Here is a 10437-nt window from a genome sequence, read left to right as displayed (position 1 = left end):
AGCAGCTGAGGTTCAGAGAGGCTCTGTCTTCCTCTGTTTATGCAGAATCTTGCTCCAGTCTTCTTGATGCTGATTGTTTAAAAATTCACTGATGGGGGAGTGGAAGGATAAGAACAGTGATGGTAAGAGGAAAACCAAAGGAATTTAAAAAAATAAAGATTAGGCTTAACACTAGAAATTGAAGGAAACTATAAACACAATTTGGAATAGACAAAAATAGATAAAGTGAACAGGGAGCAACATGGAAGGTAACAAAGCTAGAAATGAAGAGGATCAAAAACAAGGTAGAAGGTTAAGGCTGAAAGGTAAAATCAGAACACGAAATAGTCACGGGATGTAATGCACAGCATACAGAATATAGTCAATAATACTGTAATAACTATGTGTGTCATAACTATGTACTGTAATGACTATGTATGTATGGTCCAGCCAGGTGGGTGCTGGACCTATCGAGAGGATCACTTTGTAATTATATAAATGTCTAACCACTATGCCAAAACTAATAATAGGGAATGTCAAGTATAATTGAAAAAATAAAACAGACTCTATTTTCCGGGGGGAATCACCCCAAGAATAATACTGTAGGTCATTACGGAAAATAGCATAAAATAAAACTTGGAGAGTAAACATGAGAAATCACTATGCTGTACAGGGAAAATATGTGAACAAAATAAACGTTTCACTTTTAAAGCGGCTCAGGAGGAGAAGGTTTTCTAAGTAGACAATGTTGTGCCTGGGAGGCTTGTAGCTCTGAGGCATTTGCCAAATGGTTTGAAGTTGCAGAAGGGAACATTTGGTGAATTTTGGGACAAGTCTCATTCCTCCAGATAGGGTTGTTTTTTTGGACAAAGTGTACACTCTCTTTTTATGGGTGGTCTCTTCTGCCTATTTTAGATCTTTTCTTTCTTTCAAATTAAAGAAGCCAAGATCAACAAGTACTTACGCAATAGCTTCTCAGTTTCCTTAGTTTGCATATTACAATGCAAAGAGAGCAATTCTTATTTTGTCAATTGCTAGATTTCCAGAATACTAGCAGATAGGCAACAAAAGAAATTGATAACCTAATCCTTCCCCAGCACTTAAAGTTTAAACTAATTATTTTCAATACTAGATCCATCACAGTATCTTCACCATTGTTTTCTATTTGATAGCAGTGGTACTTTTGAGTACCAAAGTTTTTTGAATAGCTGCTATGAGGGACACATTGTACTAGGTTATGGTCACATGGATGAGTGAAGTTAGCCATGTTAACTATTAAATTTTTTCTGTCCACCCTCCACTGGAATGCAAAAATATGTGCTAATTATCAGAGAGATCCAAGCAGAGCAGAGTCCAAGAGAAGAGGACTGGCCACTGCTTCCTTGGAGGAAACAGAAAATACTTCATAGAGGAGATGTTGCATGGATTAAGTCTAAGAAGATGAGTTGAGCAGGAGGTGCAGCTGAGAAGATAGAAACAGTACTCATGAATTGCAAAAATTTATATTGTTTTAATGTACATACTACCCAAAGTGATCTATAGATCCAATTCAATCCCTATCAAGATTCTAATGACATATTTCACAAAATATAACTAACAATTCTAAAAGTTGTATGGAACCACAAAAGACCTAAAATTGCTAAAGCAATATGAAGAGAGAAAAGCAAATCTGGAGACATCACATGTTCTGATTTCACACTATATTGCAAAGGTATAACAATCAAAAGAGCAAAGTCTTGGCATAAAACAGACATATAGATCAATGCAACAGAAAAAAGCACTAAGAAATACCCAGGCATATATGGTCAATTAATTTACAACAAAGAAGCCAAGTTTATACAACTGAGAAAAGAGAGTGTCTTCAATAAATAGCATTGATAAAACTGAACCCCTGTCTTACAACATACACAAAAATGAACTCAAAGTGTATTAAAGACTTGAACATAGGACCCCAAAACCATAAAACTTCCGGAAGTAACATAAGGGATAAGCACTTAGATATTGGTCTTGACAATAATTTTTTTGGATTTGACATCAAAAGCAAAGGCAACATAAACAAAACAAAAAAACCAAGTAGTCCCTGACCAGTGTGACTCAGTTCACTGGGCAAGGTGAGAGATCACTGGTTCAGTTCCCAGTTGGGGCACATGCCTGTGTTGCGTGTTCGGTCCCAGTAGGGACACATGTGAGAAGCAACCATGTTTCCCCCTCACATCAATGTTTCTCTCCTCTCTTTCTCTCTCTATTCCCCTGTCTCTAAAAATAAATAAATAAAACCTTTAATAAAACAAGTGGAACTACATCAAACTAAACAGCTTCTTCACAGCAAAGGAAATCATCAACAAAATGAAAAGACAAAATATATAGTAGGAGAAAATATTTGTAATTGATATGTCAGTTAAAGGATTAATATCCAAAATACACACAAAACTCATAAAACTTAACAAAAGAAAAACAATCCAATTTTTTTTTAAATGGGCAAAAGACCTGAGTTGACCTTTATCCAAAGAGAACATATGAAAAGGTGCTCCACATCACTAATCATTAAGGAAATGCAAATCAAAGCCACAATGAAATATCACTTCACACTTGTCAGAAAGGCCATCATCAAAACAAAATTTAAGAAATAACAAGAACAGGTGAGGATGTGGAGAAAAGGAACCCTCATACACTGCTGGAGGGATTGTAAATTGGTGTAGCTACTATGGAAAACATTACAAAGAATCCTCAAGAAATTTGAAAATAGAGTAGCCATGCAAAGCAGCAATACCGCTTTTGGATATTTATCCAAAGAAAACAAAAACATGAGTTCAAAAAGATACATGTACCCCTATGTTCATTGCAACATTATTTATAATAACTAAGATATGGAAGCAGCCTATGTTTTCATTTCATCTATAGATGAATAAAGATAATATATATATAATGGAATATTGACTATATAATTATATGTGTGTGTGTATATACATTTATTGTATAATTATAGATAATGGAATATTATCCAGCAATTAGGATGAAAGCTTGCCATTTGTGGCAACATGGACAGACCTAGAGGACACTGTGTTAAGTGAAATAAATCAGACAGGAAAAACAAATACCATATGATTTCACTTATATAAACAAAACAAGACAAAAATGAACAAACAAAACAAAATAGAATCAGACCCACAGATACAGAAAACAAGCTGTTGGTTGCCAAAGAAGAAAGTGGTGGATGTGAGGGGGAAATTTTTTTTTAAAAAGGTGTTTAGTGAGACCTCTGAAGTCTCTCTACATTTTCTTCTTTCAGGGAACTCATAGGAGAAATTCCAAACAATCTTAAAAATCAGTTGTAGCTTAAAAAAAAAAGAAAAGAAAATGCATAAATTTATTCGGAAGATAAGACTTCATGGTAGACCAGCAAAGAGTAGAATCCTAGAGGGGACAAATTATGAAGTACAGATTAAATGGTACTGTATTAGAAATAAGAAAAATCAGTATGGACTGAGTACTCAGGGGAAACAAAAAATTCCAAGAGCGGAACAGGCAGAGAGAGACAGAGGGAAAGAGATGGAGAAACTCATCAGTTTCCTCCCACATGGGTCTATCTGCTATCTAGGCATACACCTTCAGTGGGAATGGAACTTGCAACTGTTTGGTCAAAAGGGCAACAATCGAACCAACTGAGCCACACTGGCCAGGGCAGAATAATTTTTATTATATCGAGTAGAATCTACTCTAGTCTTCTACAGAGAAACCCCTGTGTCTCCACTGACCTTTAAATATACTAAGGTATAAATTTACCACGTATTTCCAAAATCTTCAGAAGCTTATGGAGAGAAAATAAATGAGGAAATGATGTTGTAACAATATTAAAATGTCCCTGCCAGTGTATGTATTCTAAATGGAATTTTCTGCAAGCTCTGCAGTTAACCATTCCTTACAAGAACAACGCACATGGGTCACCGGATCAACTGCAGCTGGAAATGGAGAAGCGCCCTCTGCTCCACACCCTGTTTGTGGCTGTCACATGTCAGGTTGCCAGGAAAAAAAGTGATGAGACAGAATTATTGTGCAACCCAGTTACTAAGAGGTGCTCTTAGGCTCAGTATTTATGGAGAGGAGGAGGAAAAATCGGGACTGGGAGAAAGAAGCAGCTAAGCATCACTGCAATCTCAGTGAGGGCCTCAGGCAACTCTGTGAGAAGGTGTGAAACTGGAAAGACCTTTAAAGCTGTCTTGGGTTAGAGATAAAGCCACACTTCTTATCCCATGTAAATTAGTCATGGTGTAAAGACTACACCAGAAATGGAGTGTGGCCATGGAAAAGTTGCTCTGAAAAAAAGCAGGTAGTACCAGAGCTAATGATCAAAGAACTTTTCCAAAACATATACATGATTAGATTTTATTTAAATCAGGATAAAATAAATTCTCAATCCTATTGGCCATGGGGGAAATTGGCTGATGTTATATTCCATTCAAAATAGTATAGAACTATACATTCTCATATTGAAAAATGTAGCCTTTATGCAATAAGGCTAGAATAAAAATTGAGTCTCTTACCCCATTCTGGTGACTGAATACAACAATGAAGAATAATAAATAAACATATTTTCTTATTGCTAGGACCTAAAGTTTTAATGACTAAGATAGTAATGGTAATTCATTAAAGTAATTTTAGAGAATCATACATGTGCTGAATTTATAAGGTCTCTGGTACACTTTAGTTTACAGGTTTACAGTACTATCCCAGAAAACTTTATAAGGTTTTAATTTTTACTTATGATGTCATAAGGACATGAAAGAACTCAGGGTTTTTATGGAATTTTATGAAAAATTATTTTCTCCATGTAAAGTCTATCCTAAAATGTCTTTGAATTTCTGAGCTTATTTTTTCTGTATATGCACCCATACTGCAAGATACATACACTTTTTCTGAGAAGTTTTTTCCCCATTTTAGGTTTACTTTCTAAAAGTTAAAGTTGTCAAAGATAATTGGTGACAAAGCAGAAGCAGAGTAGAAGGTTTAGCCTCTCTTCTGATAGTCCTGTGCCCTTTGTCTCTAGATCAGTGAAAGTTCCTGCCAAGGTATCCTTTTGCTAAGCCTGAAGTTCAGAGTGATCAGCCAGAGTTTGCTGTTGGGACATCTTGGGACTATGAATGCCTTCCTGGGTATAGCAGAAGGTCATTCTTTGCCACCTGCCTAGAGACCTCCAAGTGGTCAGATGCTCAGCAATACTATAAACATGAGTAACCTTTGTAACAGAGGCGTCTTTGGCTATATTAGTGTGTCTCTATGGGCTGACCTGTTTTTTTTTATTATTATTATAAATGATCAGCAAATTAGTAAGTCATCTCAGTGAAGGGGGCTCCTGGGTTTTCCATGTTTTCCTTTATTCCTAGGGCAGTGAGTACTGAGGTTCAGTCATCACAGCTGGCCCATCCTGCTGTCCTCTATGTAACCTGTAACCTCTATGACCTTCCCTGTACTCTCTGCACTGAGTTAGAGTGAGGTTAGAAGTTAGTATGCAGGAATAATAGTTTCACTTCATTCTTACCTCCATTTAATCCAAGGGGTGTTTTTGAGCAACTCCTAGGTATGAAGCTGTAGGCTAGCTGGTGGGGCTGCAGGGCACCATAAAAGTCTGCTAGTCCCTTCCTGTAAGGAACTCCTATACTAATTGTAAAGGCTCACTTTTAAACAAATATTGTACTATCATGTAAGTTCACTTAGTCACTGAGGGAAAAGTTCTATGAGGTGATAGAGAAGGAAATAATAAAGGCTATCTAAGTGAATTAGAGAAATCTAGACATCACAGGCGGAGGAAACAGCATAAGCAAAGGCATGGATATGAAAGAACTGACATCTTTAGAAAATAGAAAAATTCAGTACATGGTGAGGAATAGTAGTTAAGTAAATCAGACCTTACTACTGACAGGTGATGAATTTTTCCAATCAACAATGTTAAGTTATTGTAAGGTAAAATGTAGGTGGTGGTATGACCACATTTGTGCTTCTGAAAGATAATGTGTTCATTGGTAGATGCGATAGAAGAATGGAGACCAGTGGAGACCAGAGTTAGAAAGGTAAACTTTGTTACTCAGTGATCTGATGAGAGGTTACAGCTTTGACAAAAAGTTGGTTTGGAGAGATTTGGAATTCAGTCACTAAAATTTGGTGACCAACTGAATGGGGGATAAAGAATGAGTTACAGAAAGGAAATGCTGACTATTAAATTTGTGTGTGTTTTTTTTAAGCCACAAGACTTGGTAGATGATGCCCTCAACTGACAGAATATAAAAAGGGGAAATAGAGATTATAAATTTGGTTGGACACAAATAATGTTTGCATGCACACTCAGAAATATAGGCTATATGCTTTAAATAAATACTGTCCTGGAGTTGACTATCCCCTTGGAAACTAAAAGTTTTGTAAAGGTCAAAATTTTCTTTGAATAAGCACAAATAAGCTAGTCAGGAAGTCTAGTCAGGTTGGGACTTATATGAAACGCAGAAAGCTTCCCAAATCTTAGTCCAGAATCTTGTTTGTTTTGTTTTCCTTTGTAAGTAAATCATGTGTGAGTCCCAGAAAACCTCTCCATGGCTCTGTCCTCACACACATGAGTATTGAGTTTGGGTCAACAATTACATATTCTTGTGATGAAGGGTGAATTGGCAGCAGACATTTCCAGGGCACATGGGCTTTACAGCAGTTGTTTTAACCAGATGCCTTCTGTCTTCAAAGAGAGATCTGAGTAACTGCCACCTACCCTTCAAAATAGAGGAGCAAGAAGAGAACCACCTACCTCATCTGCTCTAGAGACTACCGTGCAGGGTTACCCGCTATAGAGGTTACCTAGAAGAGAAAATAGCTTGGGCTACTCTTCTTCCAATTCTAAATCTCCAGTGTTACTGATCAGCAGGCAAATTTTACTTGGCTTTAGATTCTTTAATCTTTAGTATGAGTCCTTAGTCTGTCACTGATACTTGTCGTACATGACACTCCATCCTTTGCCATTCTTTCAGTGGACAAAGAACTAAGCTTTCCCAAAATGTACATTTAGCTGAGAGATGATCACTCATCTCTTTGCCTTTAGATATCAACTCATTGGTGACTCATCTGCTACATGTATTATCTCAGGCAATACTGTAACCTGGGATCAGGACATGCCTTTATGTGAATGTGAGTACAACGATCCTTTTATTGCACCCTGTGTAATTCTTCTTGTATCCTTCCAGAGGGAAATGAGAGATCTACATATCAAAAGGTGTACCCAGACAAAGTTATACTTGGTTTGATAAGTTCTGGGCACAGAGCTGTGGTGTGTTTATGTTCTTCCAATCCCCCCCAACCCCACCACAATTTCCTTTGATTTCTCCACTTTGATGATAAGTTATCTCATAGTGAATAAGGGATTAAGTCTAAAATATGCCATGAGACTAAACTGCCAGCTTTATTTCATGCAAAATGTAGGTCATCTCAGGTGCCTCATATAACAGTTTATCTATAAAATAGGGATGAGATCTAGTGATTAGATCTTTTTTTAAAAAATTTTATTCAGGGAGGTTACACGCATCTTCTTACTTTGCAACTTCCTATTTGTAATCGTCTTTGAGATAACAATAGAGTATTTTAACAAAAAGTGTTAATTGTAGTCTGGAGTTAGGATTTCAAGACTGAAAACAAAATTCCAAGAAGGTATAATATTTAAATGTCTTCTTTCTTTCTCCACCTGACCCCCAAAAAGCTATTCCTTGTGAGTCACCCCCAGCCATCTCCAATGGGGACTTTTCTAGCAACAGTAGAGAATTTTTACTGTGGAATGGTGGTGACTTATCAGTGCCATGTTGGACAGAATGGGAAAAAGCTCTTTGATCTCATGGTGAAAAGTCAATATATTATACCAGCAAAGACAATCCAGTTGGCATCTGGAGTGGTCCTCCTCCTCAGTGTATTAAAATAGTCAAATGCCCAATTCCGGAAGTTGAAAATGGAATTATGGAATCTGGAGGTAGACATGCATTTTCCTTAAATGATACTGTGATGTTTAAGTGTAAGCCTGGCTTTACCATGAAAGGCAGCAGCGTGGTATGATGCCAAAAAAACAGCAAATGGGATCCTCCACTGCCAAGGTGCTTCAAGGGTGGGTTGGATAGAACATTTGGTAATTTCTAAATGAAATTTGGTTGAACAGACACATGGTAGTGATGAGAGGAAGAAGAGAAAGATAGTAGTTATGGTTGAGTATCCTGATTAAAGAATTTCAAAGTAAACTTCAAAAGTAAAATCTACATGTTGAAGAGGTAGGAAATTTACTACATCCTGGAACAGTGTTAGATCTACATTAATTTGGATACATATTTCACAGAAATAGAACAGACATTTCAAAAATTTATATGGAACCATAAATGACCCCGAATAGCCACAGCAATTTTGAGAAAGAAAAACAAAGTAGGAGGGATCACAATACCAGACATCAAACTCTACTACAAAGCCACTAGACTCAAAACAATCTGGTACTGGCACAAGAACAGACCCATAGACCAGAGGAACAAAATAGAAAGCCCAGAAATAAGCACAGGTCTATATGGGTATCTAATATTTGACAAAGGGGGCAGAAGCATAAAGTGGAGTAATAATAGCCTCTTCAACAAATGGTGTTGGGAGAGCTGGACGGCTACATGCAAAAAATTGAAATTGGATCATCAGCTGACACCATACACAAAAATAAACTCACGATGGATAAAAGACTTAAATATAAGTCACAACACTGTAAAAGTCCTAGAGGAGAACATTGGCAGGAAACTCTCAGATATCCCATGCAGCAATTTTTTCACTGATATGTCTCCTAAAGCAAGGGACATAAAAGAAAGAATAAACAAGTGGGACCTCATCAAAATAAGAAGCTTCTGCACGGCAAAAGAAAACATCAGCAAAATGAAAGGGAGTCAACCATATGGGAAAATATATTCGCTAATGATACATCAGATAGAGGTTTGATCTCCAAGATATATAAAGAATTCACTCAACTCCAATCCAAGAAGACAAATGATCCAATCAAAAAATGGGCAAAGGACCTGGGCAGATGCTTTTCCAAGGAATTTAGAAGATTCTTTAAAAAATAAAAGCAGTACCACAGCCAATGATCAGATTATTTTTGTAAAACATGTACATGATTAAATTTTACTTAAACGACGTTAAAATAAATTCTCAATTCTGTTATTCATACCAATGAGGGTAGTTGGCTGATGTCAGAATTTGATTCAAAAGACTGTAGACATTATGCATTTCCGTATTGAAAAGGAGACTAGAATTAAGATTGGGTCTCTTCCTCCATTCTCTCTTTCTCCCCTATTCTTATTGAGAAATGTCTGACTTACAAAAAGGTAGCTACATTCAGATGCCCCTGCCCTCGCCCTTCAATGGCCAGACCCTTCATAAACCTGGTTAGAGGAGCAGGAAAATGAGGTCAGTTTTGGTGGTGAAAATGTATTACCAAAGCTTGGTTCCCCTGACTACTGTACTAGTGAGAAGAAAGCCACGACCATTTTAGTTATATAAAGTGGAAAATGATGAGCAGATGTAATGCTTCCTAGTCCATCCAGAGAGAGAAAGCAGGTGGTTGCATGGTTCATCATGTCTCAGAGAGTAATGGATGTTAGTCCACTCCACATCACTAAATGGCTCTCCGCTTTACACTAGGAGAGCTGACATAACCACCTTCATCCCACCCCTGCCAATCCCAACTTGGCTTAGGTTGTAGAGAGGAAAGTTCTTACTTCGGAAATAAAAGGCCTCTGGTCCTGTTCTTTTCTCAGGATGTCCACCACCTCCACATATCTGCCATGGTAATTATAACAAAATGGATAAGGAATTCTTAGCAATTGGACAGGAAGTGTCCTACAGCTATGAGCCTGGCTACACTCTCATGGGAGCTAACCCTATACATCCTTGGGAACCTGGAGCCATACAGCCCCCAAATGTGAAGGCGCCTAAAGCTCTATTCCATTGTAAGGAAACAGCTGTTTTCTGACTTCATGTGCCAGCTCTTGTCTCTTTTTTTCCTAGTGGAATCATGTGATGCTGCTCCAGGCCAGCTTCTCAATGGTCAGGTGGTGGCTTCTCCTAACTCCAGTTTGGGGCAGAGGTTTCTTTTGTTTGTAATGAGGGGTGAATGTGAGGTGACAGGGCCTGAATTGAGATCTATGACTTATAGCTAAGCGTTGCAAAATGTGATCTCTAAACATCATCACTGTTTTTTCCTCTCCCTCCTGTTCTTTGCCTTTTATCACCAAAAGTTCTGTTATTAACCAAATATTACTGGTCTTCTTCAAGTGTAGGTATTGTGCGTGGCTAGCCAAAACTGGCAATTATCCATTTATCCTTGAAAAAGCAAAGCTTGAGGTCCGTAGAGAAGGTTCTATTATGGAGAATGAATAGATGATAGGGATTTAGTAAGAGAGACTCTTTGGGGTGGGC

At 37.5% G+C, this 10437-nt stretch overlaps 1 protein-coding gene across 1 annotated transcript in view; it reads left to right on the top strand.

The window, feature by feature from the left end:
• Window positions 1-3862: 3862 nt before the first annotated feature.
• LOC129062055 (complement receptor type 2-like) overlaps window positions 3863-10437 on the top strand; it is a 32970-nt gene continuing 26395 nt past the window's right edge. The window contains 11 exon segments of the mRNA XM_054562827.1: window positions 3863-3973; window positions 5035-5207; window positions 6526-6624; window positions 7055-7140; window positions 7706-7766; window positions 7768-7835; window positions 7838-8101; window positions 9777-9899; window positions 9902-9946; window positions 10027-10086; window positions 10089-10128. Coding sequence (XP_054418802.1) covers window positions 3863-3973; window positions 5035-5207; window positions 6526-6624; window positions 7055-7140; window positions 7706-7766; window positions 7768-7835; window positions 7838-8101; window positions 9777-9899; window positions 9902-9946; window positions 10027-10086; window positions 10089-10128 — 1130 coding nt within the window.

Source organism: Pteronotus mesoamericanus, unplaced genomic scaffold, assembly GCF_021234165.1.
Source record: "Pteronotus mesoamericanus isolate MK-2021 breed Mesoamerican mustached bat unplaced genomic scaffold, CSHL_Meso_final scaffold_705, whole genome shotgun sequence".
In the NCBI taxonomy this organism is placed as follows: domain Eukaryota; kingdom Metazoa; phylum Chordata; class Mammalia; order Chiroptera; family Mormoopidae; genus Pteronotus; species Pteronotus mesoamericanus.
This window is presented reverse-complemented; position numbering and strand designations above follow the sequence as displayed.